The 15878-nt window shown below is 40.7% G+C and overlaps 1 protein-coding gene across 3 annotated transcripts in view; it reads left to right on the top strand.

Moving 5' to 3' along the window:
- The first annotated feature begins 1452 nt into the window (after positions 1-1452).
- LOC128988849 (protein transport protein Sec24C) overlaps positions 1453-15878 on the top strand; it is a 35163-nt gene continuing 20737 nt past the window's right edge. Inside the window, exons 1-4 of one of the 3 annotated variants that reach the window (XM_054410569.1) lie at positions 1453-1594; positions 8733-8872; positions 12634-12728; positions 14809-14967. In XM_054410569.1, coding sequence (XP_054266544.1) covers positions 8734-8872; positions 12634-12728; positions 14809-14967 — 393 coding nt within the window. In that variant the 5' untranslated portion in view covers positions 1453-1594; position 8733. Of the gene's footprint in view, positions 1595-1657; positions 1772-8732; positions 8873-12633; positions 12729-14808; positions 14968-15878 lie in introns of those variants that run through there. The other 2 variants (XM_054410577.1, XM_054410560.1) reach the window with 2 other exon arrangements.

Genomic DNA, 15878 nt, shown 5'->3' on the forward strand with positions numbered 1-15878 from the left:
CAAATACTAGAGTATCCTCTCCAACTACCAGAAAAACAATTCAACTACTTGAGGCCTAAAACAGAATCATATATTACTGTATCATCAAAAATATTTTAAGTATTGTGACCATTGCACCTGTTGGCTACTCTTCTACCACTTGAAAACACCCATAATAAACAAGCACAGTTAGCTCAGAGGTTAGGCGTGAGGCTCACAAGGCGAAGGTACCGGGTTCGAGACCCGTTCTTCCAAAATAATTTATCCCGCTTTTTTTCAAAATAAGTTTTTATGAACTATTTAATTAATTTACTCAAGTCATAATTATGTTTTTCATACAAAATCTTTATTATTTTGTGTTTTTATGTTTAGGCCCAATATGGGATGGTTGGCCCTTCCGCAAAAATTGGTTGGTTGGCCAACCGTAAGACTGAGTGCCAAAACATACCGTTGGCCAACGATCGACAAAAATTCACAATCACCTCCGTAGTCACCCGCCAAGTTTTTATTTTTGAAACTTTCAAATTTATTTTCTTGAAAGATAAAAGTTTTATTTTTAAGTAAAATAATTAATATTTATATTTTAAAAAATTGACGCAGTTTATCCAGCTATGCTGGTCAACAACTCAGCTTTGGTCATAAGGTAAAAAAGGTAATAATAAGGTATAGTGTACCACGCTCTGTTCCATAGTATTTTAAGCTATGGTCTCCTTCTCCGGGGCCATGCACCATATCATGTCATGAACTTCTCAAATTGCAGAAAAAAGAAAAAAACAGTACGTATTTTAAATTCTAGTAACAGAAATGACCATTGCAAACCTCTGTTTGTCAGCACCGGTATTTTAACTATTAATTACCAGTCATTACATTTTTTTATCAGCCGACCATGTGAAGGCAAACCTACATAAATTCCCTACAAGAAATACTGTTCATAGCCATGGTACAGGACATCGCTCCGACCTGGACATGCCTTTCTGTCGGCTGTCTAAAACCAAAAACTCTTTCCCAACGCTTGCCCTGAAGATTTACAACCACCTGCCTACGTCAATCAAAAACCAAGGGGGAACGGCCTTTCGTACAGCTCTGAAGAACTTGTTGAGGGAGAAACCATACTACAGCCTACAAGACTATTTTTAATGTATATAGTATATGTATATATGGAAGTTTTTATGTATATAGTGTAAATAGAAATTTGACGCAACCTATCCGGCTCTGCTGGTCTCGGTCAAGGAGGAGGTAATTAAGGTAATTAAGAGATTAAAAGTATGTAAGCTTCATATCCTCCCCAGTATATTAAATATATTTTATCCTAAATCTAACTTTTCAATCATTATTGAGTGGTAATATATAGTGGACTAAGCCAATTAGGATTCATCGACTTAGATTTTGTTATAGTACTGATAGGGTGTATTATTCAACTAAATCTAATTATCTGTTAAAGTGGCAGTTTTGACGTGGCTTTCAGTGCGCATGTGCAGAACGACCTTACGTGGCAGAAGAGCAGCTGTTTATGTCAAAATTACGTGTTGTGATTGAGTCCGATGATATTTATTAAATATTTTAAGTAGATATGCCAATATTACAATTTATTAAGAGATATTAGAGTCGCCAAAAAGTGAGTGTTGTGAAGTGCTTACTGTTTATTAGTTTATATTGCTTAATATTGTTGTTATTGGGCATAATTTGTTTTAGTTTGATGTGACATCAATACTTGCTTCCCAAATTGATACTACTAATCCAGTCCTTTTAATTTTTATGTACACTTCCCTCGATTCTTTTCTTATGCATATGGGTAACTACTTTTCTTTGATTAAAATTAGGCTTACTTGTTGGAATAGTATTTTGATCAAACTTGAAAGGCGACAACACCAGTTCTTAATCTGTTACCTAGCCTACAGTTAGCCCTAGTTTATTTATGCCCAGCCCTAGGCATATTTATGCCAGTTAAGCCTAGAATATGAATTATGCTGTGTTATCTGGCTACATTAAATAAGCTATAACTTACTTAAGGGGTTTCATAACTCATAATAATCGCTCTAGTAAGTAAACAATATTGAGTTTGGTGAATAGGCTAGCCCAAGTTAACTTGGGCCTATAAGTTACTTTCACAGATTGGAAATGTTATTTTCTTGTGTCCACAAACTTTTGTAGCGCTGAGTCTGAAAATGTTTTGTCAGAAATAATTCTAAGTAACCTTAAAGTGTTCGAAAAATTAAGAAAAGATAAAAACCAATTTGAGGTTCATTAAGCGGTTTGTCCAAGTTCTGGCAGCAAGGAATGTACTGTTTATGTGGGAGCGAACAGCTGTTTATTGGTGACTTAACAGTAAGTTTATGTAAAACAAACAATCCAAATGCCATTATTGTTCACCATAGATGATATCACCATCCAAATGTACGATGTTTGAATAAACAAGGTAGGATGGATGACATTTAATTTACAAGTGAAATGAACCGTGGTTGAAGTAGGCATAAGCATGATTGTTCTCAATCATACGTCATCAACTTGAAGTGACTAGGTACGGTACCTCAACAACTCTGATTCGGCAATTTGAAAATCATCTGGTAGTAGGCCTAACACTTTTTACATTAGGTAACCATAAGATAAACAATAAATATATTATCAGTCCTAATTTAGGCTATGGTACTGTAATGGAAGGAGGACGCGTTGGGCAATGTTGTGTGAGTAGGCTGGTGCTGTTGAAACAATTTAACCTTGTAGGCCTAACGGTCGGTCCTTTACTTGAGGCACTCACTGTTACTTTGGGTGACATAGCTCAGGAATTAAACTCAGCACTCGGTTACAAAACCCAACTTCATTAATTACTTAAAACAACACAAAGAACACAAAAATAAACCAACAATCAAAAAGGTAGAGTAGACTGGAACTGTATAAATCATTTAGTTGGAAACTGAAACCCCAATTTGGAAAACCCTTAACATTGCCTTACCTGGACCCAAGGCCTTGGGCTCCAGCTCCCCCAGCAGGACCCTGTCCTGTCCTCCGGTGAACCACACCTACCACTCCACACTAAACTAACCCTTGATCAAGTGTGCACCCCTATTCGCCTCAAGGGTATTCGCATGCAGTGCCAAGGGCTGGTATACACCCGAGCTAGGCAGGGTCAGGGCTTATATAAAATGGATCTTTGATAAATATAAGGCCGAACAATCTCCTAATGCAAGGGACAAACTTTACTCTCTGTATCTAAAAACGAAGCGTGATTACAAATGCCAGGTAAACGACGCAAAAAAAGAGCAACCATAGTACACATCCAGAGTTCCCTAAACCAATGTAAGGCTGCATGGTCAGTGATAAATGACTCGAGAAAGAAAAATGAAGTAGTCAACAAAGTCTCTAGTCCAGATGACTATAACCAGTTCTTTGTCAACTCAGTTAAAGACATAGGCAGAAAAGCATGTAACGTAATTTCTCAGGTTTTTACCATTGTATAGCATTCAGACCTTTTCGGGGATTTTAGGACTCAGATTGACTGAACACTTGCATGGATTACAACACATTTATTATTTCAGGACTATTTACACAAAAACTATATACAATATATACAAATCTCTTCTGTTCGTGAAGCCCAACCTGTGGCTTCTCCCACTTGCTCCACGGCTCTCAGGAGTCCTAACAGCACGGCTCTACAGACTTCTCCTCTCGGCTCCGGCAGACCTTTTCTCTCGGCTCCTGCAGTCCTCTCCTTGGCTCCTGTAGTCCTCTCCTCGGCTCATGCAGTTCTCTTCTTTCGGCTCCTGCAGTCCTCTCCTCTCGGCTCCTGCAGTCCTCTTCTCCCAGCTCCTGCAGTCCTCTAACTGGCTCCGTCTCGGGAAGTGCTGGGCGACTCACCAACCAGAGCCCAAACGCAGCAGCTCCACACGATCTTACATAGTAAAGGTGGGCCTCTTAATCCCCCTCCAGACTGATTCATGGTCCCGGGAGGCAGCTCCATTGGCCACCGGGGACTTAAACTGAAATAAAACGGATGCTGGGGCTCAACACGCCAACCAGCTGCACCGGGCTCAACACGCCTCTAGTGCCGGAACGGAATGTACCGGGCTCAACACGCCTCTAGTACAGGAACGGAATGTACCGGGCTCAACACGCCTCTAGGGCGGGGAACGGGAAGCACCGAGCTCAACACGCCTCTAGTGCTGGGGGACGGGATGCACCGAGCTCAACACGCCTCTAGTGCGGGGAACGGGAAGCACCGAGCTCAACACGCCTCTAGTGCTGGGGGACGGGATACACCGAGCTCAACACGCCTCTAGTGCGGGGAACGGGAAGCACCGAGCTCAACACGCCTCTAGTGCTGGGGGACGGGATGCACCGAGCTCAACACGCCTCTAGTGCGGGGAACGGAAAGCACCGAGCTCAACACGCCTCTAGTGCTGGGGGACGGGATACACCGAGCTCAACACGCCTCTAGTGCGGGGAACGGGAATCACCGAGCTCAACACTTCTCTAGTGTGGGGGAACGGGAAGCACCGAGCTCAACACGCCTCTAGTGCTGGGGAACGGGAAGCACCGAGCTCAACACGCCTCTAGTGCTGGGGAACGGGATGCACCGAGCTCAACACGCCTCTAGTGCTGGGGAACGGGATGCACCGAGCTCAACACGCCTCTAGTGCGGGGGAACGGGAAGCACCGAGCTCAACACGCCTCTAGTGCTGGGGGACGGGATACACCGAGCTCAACACGTCTCTAGTGCGGGGAACGGGAATCACCGAGCTCAACACGCCTCTAGTGCGGGGACGGGAAGCACCGAGCTCAACACGCCTCTAGTGCTGGGGAACGGGAAGCACCGAGCTCAACACGCCTCTAGTGCTGGGGAACGGGATGCACCGAGCTCAACACGCTTCTAGTGCTGGGGAACGGGATGCACCGAGCTCAACACGCCTCTAGTGCTGGGGAACGGGATGCACCGAGCTCAACACGCCTCTAGTGCGGGGGAACGGGATGCACCGAGCTCAACACGCCTCTAGTGCTGGGGGACGGGATGCACCGAGCTCAACACGCCTCTAGTGCGGGGGAAGGGATCCACCGGTGGCGCCTACCGGCGGGGGTGAGCCCGGAGGCCCAACTCACGAAGTCTCCCAAGGATGCTCCTTATATAGGGCCAGAAAGTGCTTGGAGGGTGGGGGGAAGTACCCAGTACCGGCCCCCGGCGAAAGCACTGGGCCCTTTTTCCTCAGCACTTTCCCTCAGTGCTTTTCCCTCATGTCACCGAGTACCTTTCCTGGTGTTTACCTCAGGTCTTCTGAAACACTTCATTACAAGCAGCTGGTAACCGGATTGGAGAAATCAAGAGTCGCTGCCTCTGTCGAAGGTGATAAACAGGTGTCTGCGGGTGGGTGTTTTCCCAGACTGCCTTAAAATCTCAAGGACTATTTTCAAAAAAGGGGACGCCAACCTTACCTCAAGCCATCGACCAATCTCAATAATCCCGACTGTAGGGAAGATTGTAGAGAAGATTCGTCAGAGACAGATTGTCGACCATTTTTAAGGAAATAACTATTTTACAGCCTACCAACACGGGTTTCGGAATTTGAGATCAACAACAACAGCCCTCATCTCCTTGATCAGTGAGGTATTGGACTCCTTTGAAAATAGACAGTCAATGGCTGTGGTCCTTTGCGACCTGTCGAAAGCCTCTGACATTGTCTCCCACGACATGTTGTCTCCCACCTGTGTTGTTCACATTAAAACCAACCTGAACAATTTTGAACTCCGAGGCCAGCTCCACACCTATAACGTTAGAGGAGCAACAGAAGCTGAATACCCAGCGATATAGACTGTCCCTGACAAGAGATAGCTTCCCTGCAGTTGCTGTAAATATGTTCAATGTCCTGCCACTCCACCTGAGAGAGCTAGAGCCTAAATTATTCAAGGAAAGGATCAAGGAGCTCCTCCTGCAAAACCCGTTCTACTCAGTTGACAATTTGAATTTTGAGGTAGCATCAACTCTTGACCGCCCACCACCATCTAAAGTTTAAGCTGTAAATATATGTTTTATTGAAGAAAGTTTTATTTTTATTGTTTTGACGCTGTCTATCCAGCACTGGCTGGTCAAAGACGAATAGGAGGTAATAAGGTAATAGTGCACTGGCCTACTTAAAGCAACAGCCTTCTGTAGGTCAGAACAACAAGTTATTGTTTAACAGCACCAGCCTACTCAAACAAAATTGCCAAACACTTCCTCCTTCAATTAACAGTATGTGATGTGCATTATTAATGATACCTGTCAACCTATGGACTGCTGTATTAGAGGTTATAACGCTTTTTTCAGGTCAAAATCAAACTGTTTTATACATGTAGTAAGAGATAAGGAATACCGGTACTTTGCAATAATACTCCAAAGTTGAAAGCTTTATGTTTTCGGTAATACAGTAGAACTCCAACTATCCGAATCAATTGGGACCGGACCTCATTAGGATCAGATTTTTACCAAAATTCAGAGTCTTTTAAAGACAGTTGGCTGAGTCATGCCGCGAGCTTATACTATCGCAAATGAAAAATGTACGCTTTTGCAGCGATTGCGGAGTACGATTATGTATTATTATTAGGCTACACTACAAAATAAGCAAACGGTATTAGTTTAATTACCGTAGCCGCCCCCCCCCCCTATAAAAATGATATCTTAGCTTTTGTCGAATAGACAACATTTTTAGGCTTAAATATCGATAAAAATATGACATAGAAACCTCATATTGAAATGGTAGCAAAAAATTAGCCTACATACAACTTGTTTCCAGATGTATGTTTTAAGAAATAAGTTACAATTAATTCTAAAAAATAGCTCATAGTAAAGTTTATTATGCCATATTTTTTTCCATTATGCAATACAGTCTTGAGTTAAATAAAGATATTACAAACAAATATCAAAAGAAAATTTTTATTATAGGCCTAACATTCGAGTGTTGTTTATGCTCATAGCCTAATACAAAAAGAAAGATCACTAGGCTACAATTAAAAGCATTTGAAATAATTAATTGTCTAAATGTCTCAAATGTCGTCATTGAGTCTAATGAGTGTAGGGAAGTTGAGTATAACGAGATAATGAGTGTAGGGAAGTTGAGTACAACGTGATAATGAGTGTAGGGAAGTTGAGTACAACGAGAATGCGAGTCTGTTTTTTTGTGACTTGTTTTTTCTTTAACTCCTTTTCTATGACGGTAGCATTTTACTGGAGGAATTAGATTAGGAAGTACCTAAACGCTTTTAGGGAAAGTGGTCCAAACCCTGGACTGGTTGAACGATAATTTACACTGGTCAATCTGCCAACACTGGTTGTGGGTGTGCGGGGAATCGAACCCGTCCCTCCTGCACCGAAGTCCAAGACGCTAAATACTAGGCTAGCAACACATCGACATGAGGCAATGAGTCTCTCTCAGTCAGCGCCGGACTCACATGAGTCAAATCCAAATTACGTTCAAGTCCACTCGTTTTTTGAGTAGACTCATACAGAGAAGGGCGGAGAACTACATGTACTCGAAACCAGACAGTTTAGACCACTCACATAGGATTTGCACAAAACATTCGTGGTTACCAATCGCCCAATCACAGGATTGTCAAAGGTCTACATTTCATCATATTGCCCCTTCCGCTTGTGGCAATGAAAATTTGATGTTCGGGTAGCTATAAAAGCCAATTAACCTTGCAATTTGCCTGAAAAATATTTGGCTATTTTTTATTTTTTATTATAGTATTTTATAGTTGAAAATAATATAAAACATATAATGTATATATATATTTTATATTTGTATATGTATTTAGGACACGTTTTCACTATTTTTCATACTTTTCATAAAAATAGTTAATTAGCTGCCTGTATTACGTAAATATGAAATCATTGAAGGAACATAATATTTTGATAAACAAAATTTAAATATTATATGTATATATTGTAAATATAAATGGTTCATTTTTTTAAAAAACCGAATTTTCAAATTTCATGGATGACGTACCAGTACGTCAGCTGTGATACTGTACATTACTGACTTGACGTACTGGTACGTCATCCAATGCAAATGGGTTAAATATTAGGACTACACTCGTATACAAAATAGTAAAAAGTTTTAAGTAGAATCTTCTTTTTAGTTGGCTGAATGATTGATAACACGACAAAAAATGTATGCTTTATCAGCTCGATATTTTTGTACTAGAAAGACAATGTTTGGTTTTCTTAACTGCTTATGAGGTACCGTATTGCAATGATATACACAATTCCAGAACCAGTACCATAATTTTGTGTCGGCCAAACACTAGCCGGACGTCTGCAATTGGATTGTCTACTGTGCAATATATCTTTGCATATTCTCATGCTGGAAATAATGTTTAGACAGTTTTATTTTTCATGCACAAATGGAGTTTGGTGTGCAACATTTTGACTGTCAAATTTTTTTATTGAATTATATATTCAAATATTCCTGTTTACTGTTGATACAGATAATAATGTCCAAGAATAGGTGGCATTGAGAATTGACACATCCATAATTTTTATCCTTGAATCACATTAAATATCAGTTCTTTTTACTTAAATTTAGAATTAATTGTTAGCGGGCCAATAACATAGCAATTTTGTTTTTGGCAGTGTGTTATGATTAAAACTTTTAGGTAGCTTCCCTTCAAAAATTAAACTGATCTAGGCTTATGAATCACATTGAATGCTTAAATCCTACCAAAAAATGAACAAAATGTGTATCCATAGGTAAACAGCCACAGTAGTAACGTTTGTCTGTTTGTTGCAGTATGAATCCTCAGTATATGTCACAACCCCCACACCCTCAACAGTTGAACCCTCAGCCAGGTTATGGTGGCTACCCTGGTCCTGCACAGGGCCCACCCCAGTATAGACCTCAGCCTCCTCAGAATGGTCCGGCTCAACCAGGTGAGACCATAGATTAAACATAGATACTCCCTTAGTAGGTTTGTCATCCTTATAAATAAAAAAAGACAATTCTAATGACAGTTCTGTAGCATGTTCAATGAGGCTGCTCGATAGCCAACCGCTGACGGTGGCGAAAACATCTAATGCGCTGCGTGCAGGCACGGCCCTAGGGACTTTGCCGCCCTGGGCGAGATCGGCGAGCGCCGCCCCCAGGGGATCTGGGGGGCATGGTATATCCCCCAGCAAGGAAGGGGGGTTCCAGGGGTCCTTCCCCAGAAAATTAGAGAAAAATAACTTCTCTAAACACTATTTTTAAGCGTTTAGGAAGTTAAATCTGGTTTTAATGCTTAATAAAATTTTATGCAATTAAGTACTTAGGCTAGGCTTTTCGTTATATGATAACATTTAACGTTATGTTTCTCTATCCTTTAACACTGAATATTTTGATTAATATGTTAACGGGACTTGGCCTAATTAAAAAATTTTATTTCGAAGGTGAGTACTAAAATCACTTAACTTCGTTGTCCCATTGCCACATCAGCTAGCGCCATCAAATTTTTCTTTTCGGGGCGAAAAACCCGATCAGTTTACTTTGTTTCGACATAAAATAACTCTTATGAGACACCACAGAATACGAAAATCATAAAAACACACTGGCACAATAATTAACACCAGACGACAGCTCACACGTAGTGCGTAGTGTGGGTGACAGGGTAGAGGAGGAGGGTGTCGATGGGTGGTAGGCATGGCATTTGATTCACTATTTTATTGCTCACGTTAAAACGATTAATTTCAGGTAGGTGTAAAAGGTGAAGTGGTGGTGGTAGGGGCAGGGGCGGATAGGCTAAGGCTGTTGACCTTCCGTGAATTGTGTCTGTACTTCTGTACTCTGTTTCGCGCGCAAAAACCATACTACTTTCACTGGCATTGCAGTTTATTTACGATTTATTGATATTGAAAGTATACTTTCGAAAAACAAGCTTAATACAATAGAAGTAAAATTAAAAAGGTTCACTATTTCATTGCATAATACGTTAAACATTGTTTTTAAATGTTATTACAATTTTTTTACCCATTATAGGTTGAAGGGGGGATATATCCCCCTGATCCCCCCCCCCCCCCGTATCTACGCCACTGTCCCGCCTAATTGTTTACTCCTGGGCTCCACCCCTTCCTTGAGCGATCGCCGAATTATGGTGTCTCCCTGAACTCTGACCTTATTATGTACTAAGGTTTCTAAGTATAAATTGTACATTTTGAAATTATTTTCATTTCATAAGCTGGTTTATGTTTACAGTTGCAAAAATCAATTTTTTTTTGGTGTTTGTTTAAAATCTGACCTAAGAGTCGGCAGGACTTTCGGCCATCTTGGATTTCCCCCAAAACGGCAATGTTATTAATTTTTGAAGCAAATTACGACATTGTTTAGATTAAAAGTTGCAAAATATCTCATTTTTGCAACTCCTCTCTCTCAGAGGGAAGGGAAGCCCATGCTACCAAAATAATCAATAATAAAGTAAACACAACGTCGTGGGAGGGGGCAGAGAGAGAGAGAGAGAGAGAGAGAGAGAGAGAGGAATAAGTCGAGGTCAATCCCAACTGCTGCAATGTTGCTTTGACGCTGTCACTCGTCCTGGGTAACGTCGTAACGTGGTGGCGACGGTTGTTCGATACAAAAGCCGAGTGGTTTGTTTTTATATTTGGCCTTAAATTATAATTTTAAATCGATGTTTGAATTCCCGTTTATCTTCTTAGGCTTGTTCTTTGCGTAAAATGTAATATAGATAATTGTACTCTTCACATTTACTTGATGAATTTGTTATTTTATTCGTATTAAAAATTTACTGTTCCCTAAAATTTGTTTGTTGCCCTGGCTCTGCCGCCCCAGTTCCACCACCCCGGCTTTCCCGCCACGGCTCCGCCGCGGCCACCCCGGCTCCGCCGCGGCCACCCCGGCTCCGCTGCCCCGGCCCCACTGCCCCGGCCCCACCGCCCCGGCCCCACCGCCCTGGGCGACCACCCGGTCCGCCCACCCCTGGAGCCGGCCCTGGCTCCGTGGACGAGTGCGCGGAAACGTTCAAATTTAGTTTCATCCAAATAAGAGGCATAAACTGTGTCTCAGTCGTATTACAAGACGTCGTGGACTTAGTTTAACAAGAGCCCAACAGAAGCACCACTAAGCAATACTGCTGCGAATGGAAAAAGAAGGGGTGAATTACCTGGATACTCCATAAAAAAATACCACAAAAAAGCGGTTAAGCACAATTTTGAGGTTAGGTTCCTTCCACAATGCTACAGTACATTCATTAACGTTATTCTTTTGCATGTTATTAGATTCAAGCCTAAACCCCACACTACAATAAACTTGTTACCGTCCCTACCACAAATAAAATAGGCTAGTCGGATCAGATAATAAACTATACCAGATTGAAGTACAACACTGGCACAATAAGCGGCAAGGGAAACAACGTATCAAGGCAGTGGCTAACCTCGCATTGGAACAATAGTTTTTTGACGAGTATACTTGTCGCGCACCACTGGAAAGCACTAGCAGTGACGAGATTACTTGTCATCTGCAGTGAAGGTGCTAGAGGTGTGGTCTTGTTTTCAATTTTTTTTCTTATTATCTCAGGTATTTCAATGCCAGTTTATCCAAATGAAATTGTCTAATTTTAAACAATAGCTCTTGCTTTTGTTTTGTAATAAAAAATTAAAGCATAAATCATAAAACTAACCTTAAAAATAGAGAATAACATTTTTGTTCACTATCCCTTATTGTCACCAACATAAACAAGACAGAAAAGAGCTTCAGATTCTACTACAAGATGACAAGTCTTGGTTCAGTTGATTCAGTCTTGGTCGTCTAAGTTAATACATGGCTAAGCTTTATAAGAAAAAAGGCCGATCCCCCATGAATCCCAACATGCCCCGTCCCAAAGCCTGGAATTTGACAACTGTTTGATTACCAAACCTCTGGAATCGTTACCAGAGAATCAATGTAATAGCTCTATGCTAAGAAGATAGGAATTATAACCAAACTCAGTTACGATGTAAGCGGCGTGCGGCATCATGAGCGAAACGTAAGTGGTGGTGGCTACAATACAAGTAGTACTTTTCTAACGCGCATCGAATTTACCCTGATGTAAGTGTCTGTTTAGTTTAAGATTGCAAATTGTGGAAGACGTGCAGGACGTCTCCAGGTCCACCCTCAACAAATTTACAGGCAACTAAATGAGGCCCAATGTCAGAGCAGTGCTGCTCACACCGCTTGCCGCTCGTATCATACCCGAGGCCTTAGCCTACCAATTTGTCACAAACTCAAGAAAACCACAAATTCTAAATGTCAGATAAACCCTACCTTACCCCTAACCCATGACTTAACAAACATAATCTACATTTTGTAAATTAGACTATTGTATATGTTTATATATGTATAGGCCTACAGACTAGCCTTAGTTTTTAGTGATTAGTAAGTGATGTGTTGGCAAGACTATCTTAAACATTTTAAACAGTGCCAGTTTTGTAACTGTCATCCTACTACCTTCTTCTGAAGAAGCCCCTTGAAGGAGTGAATCATTAATTGTGTTGTGAAATTTGTGTATACTGTCAACCACAGGGAACTCATTTCTTTACTAAGTTAGCTGTGTACCCATTCCTTCTTCCTGATTGTTTTTATAAAATATACTTGAGATTGATGTTAAGGGTTAGGCCTATGTGTGAGGTGTGAGACAGATGTGTTATATTGTTGGTTTTGTTCCAAGGTGGGTACCCTCCGCGGATGCCGCCGATGCAGAGACCTCCGATGACTCAGCAGATGCCTCCACCCTCAGGACCTCAGCCTTCCTCTGGTGATGGGGTGAGTAAATACAGTAATTCGTGTAGCAAAGTATGATGTAACGTTAGATGGTTAAATGTTTTAATTAATTTCACAAATTTAAAAGGAAACATTCCTGGGTATCCCTATTAAAGAAATGTTATTTATTTATTTATTAAAAAACAAGGTTGGGATTATCGTAATGAAATAGTCCTGCTTTGAGAAAACGATTTCAAGATCCTATGATACACAAGAAACTTTATGCAACACACAATAATATTTGGTTTTAGGATAGGACTCATTTATAGGGTTCAATTCTTTCTCATCTAACCTCTCAACAAGTCCTACTTACAGTAGAATTGCAAATATCCAACGCAGAGGATACGCGTCCGGTAACCGGACGTGGATTAGGCGTCCGGCAGTTACTGTCATAACGTAACCTAACCAACCAAACTTGCTGATAGTGAAAAAAATCAAATGAAGGTTCAATTCTCTTCATAACATAAAATTTTAAATGCCAAAAATTCTAACAAAAGATGTACAGTTAAGAAGAAATTACATTCAAAGCAAAATCTGTGACAAAAAGTTAAAGAAACCGATGGGTTTCGAACCAGGGACCTCTAGGATATCAGCAGAGCACTCTATCCACTACACCACGAACAACGCTGACCATTCATCGTATCGTTGTGGTAATGGCGTTCCGGGACCCCACAACCCGGTGACGTCACTACCGGACGCCTAATCCACGTCTGGTTACCGGACGCGTATCCTCTGTGAATATCCAAACTCCAACTATCTGAATCGCTTACAGAAAGAATTGAAGAACAACATAAAACCACAGCAAGAATCTTTGTTAAAAGGCAGAAACCTTGATCTCGGCAAAATAAAAAACTCATCATTTTTCACGACTGTAACAAAATCTTGCATACCTTCTGAGGTCTTCCATAAATCAACATTGTCTCCTGCAGTCACAGAAACATGATCATCGTCCTCCTTAACCATGGAAAAATGTAACATATATCCCACGTGCGTGTAGCCATTCATGATCATTATGTCTCCCCCGGTCATGGAAACTCTCCGCAATCGCAGCAAAAACTTCTTCCGCGGTCTTGTTGTAGACATTATCATTGCCTTCCACAGTCACAATATAATCTTTTCTGTGATTACAGTAAAATCTCACATATTTTCTGTGGTCTTGAAATCAATGTTTTCTCCTGAAACACCAACGAAAATTGGAATTTTTCAACTCGAAAACTGCAGATGATCTCTGCAATCGCAACAGTAAAATCTCAGATTGACTTGGCCTATTTTCTGTAAAACGCCCCAAATTCGGTTAAAAATCATCCGAATGTTTGATTATTCTCATGTGTTCTGGTCCAAATAGATTCAGATACCGTAATTATTAAAGTTCTACTATACTTCTACTCCTAGATAGATATTTGGTCGCACCAAAAAAAGTCCCTCCACTTCTTAATATCCTGCGTCTCCCTCAGTTGCTCGTATTCTCTCCGAACTAGTTATAACTTGGCTCCTCCATTTTACTGTGTCTGGGGATTCCCTCAGTTGTCATCGTTCAGGTTTCCTCTTTAAAACTTGTTTTAGATTATTTTTCATCCCTCCTCAAAACATGCCCAGCCCAACTAAACTTTGATTAGTGAAGAAGTCCTAAAAACAAGAGAAAGTGTTACCTAAGTGTTGTGTTTTTTAAAGTTAAGTTAGCCTAGTTAAGTTTTTAGTTAGGCTACCATATTATATTAGTTTATAATTTATTAAGTGATCACTCGGCATCAAAATAAAATTTCTAGTCTAGTTTAAAATTCTTTCCATTTTTATAAAACCTCTTCAGTTTGCAAAATAACATTAAAAAAAATCTAATTTTAAAGAATAAGGTAGGCCTATCATAGCCTAGTTTGCTTTACTACTAATGTAAATATTTATAGCTTTTTTCTTACTGTAGGCCTACTTCAATCTATGAAATTAAAATTAAAATTTGTTGTATTAGTGTTACAAGCTTAATTTTGTTTGCCATCCCCTCAAAGTAATACAAGTGATGGATTTATTTGCTTCTATTCTCAGTTTTCTTTAGTACGAATATCTATATAACATATTAACCTTGTTCCAGTTCCCGCATCCTGGGCCTGGAGGTCACGGGGGTCCTCTGAGAGGTGGGGGTATGCCCCCTGGCCCCCCTCCCCCCACTGGTCAACCACTGCCCCCCCAGCTACACTCTCAGATGGCTGGCATGTCCATCAATGGTCCCACATCACCTCCACCACAAAATGTAAGATTTTATTACATTTTAAAAACATAACTTTTCATCTATTTCATAACTTGCTACTAAGACTGCCTGTTAACTTGCTGTTAAGACTGTTCTGGGGTTTGTCAGAAGTGCCACATCAGTTACCTTACCTTACCTCCTTGGCCACTCAAACCTAAGAAGGTTTTTTGGCCTCGCCAACAAGTTGCCTCCACTGCTGCCTTCTGGACTTGGTCTCTCCATCTCAACTTCGGTCTTCCTAGCGGGCGAGTGCCTCGTGGTTGTCCATTGGCGATCTTCTTAAGCATACTTTCTTCTTCCCTTCTTTCTACATGGCCTGCCCATCTCAGTCGTCTACTCTTCACTATGGCTACAATGTCCGGTTCTTTGTACAGTTCTTGGAGCTCTCGGTTTTTTCTTATTCGCCACATACCTTCTTCATTTATAGGTCCGAAAATCTTCCTCAAAATTTTGTTCTCAAAAATTATAAGTTTGCTTTCATGATTTTTAGTTAATGTCCAGGTTTCCGAACCATATAAAAGCACTGGTTGAATTAAAGTTTTATAGATTCTTAATTTTGTGTTTTTGGATAGTATTTTTGAACTAAATATTTTTGATACGCCCCAGAAACATTTGGTTGCTGCAATCAGTCTCTTTTCTATTTCTGTTTCTCTTTCATTATTCCAGTTAACTGAGACTCCGAGGTATTTAAATTCGTTTACTCTTTCAAAATTATGGTTATTGACCCTAAAAGGTTCAGCTCCTGTTTGGGTTCTTCCGACTTTCAGATATTTTGACTTCTCTTCACTTATTTTAAGTCCAATCTTATTTGCTTCCCTTATAATAATCTCAGTAAGCTTACCTAGGCCCTCTTTTGATTCTGCAACTAATGCAACATCATCCGCAAAAGCAAGTGTGTTTACTATAGATCCGAG

Source organism: Macrosteles quadrilineatus, unplaced genomic scaffold (assembly GCF_028750875.1).
Source record: "Macrosteles quadrilineatus isolate MER2022 unplaced genomic scaffold, UCM_ALF_1.0 Scaffold_1__1_contigs__length_201487025, whole genome shotgun sequence".
NCBI classification, from domain to species: Eukaryota; Metazoa; Arthropoda; class Insecta; order Hemiptera; family Cicadellidae; genus Macrosteles; species Macrosteles quadrilineatus.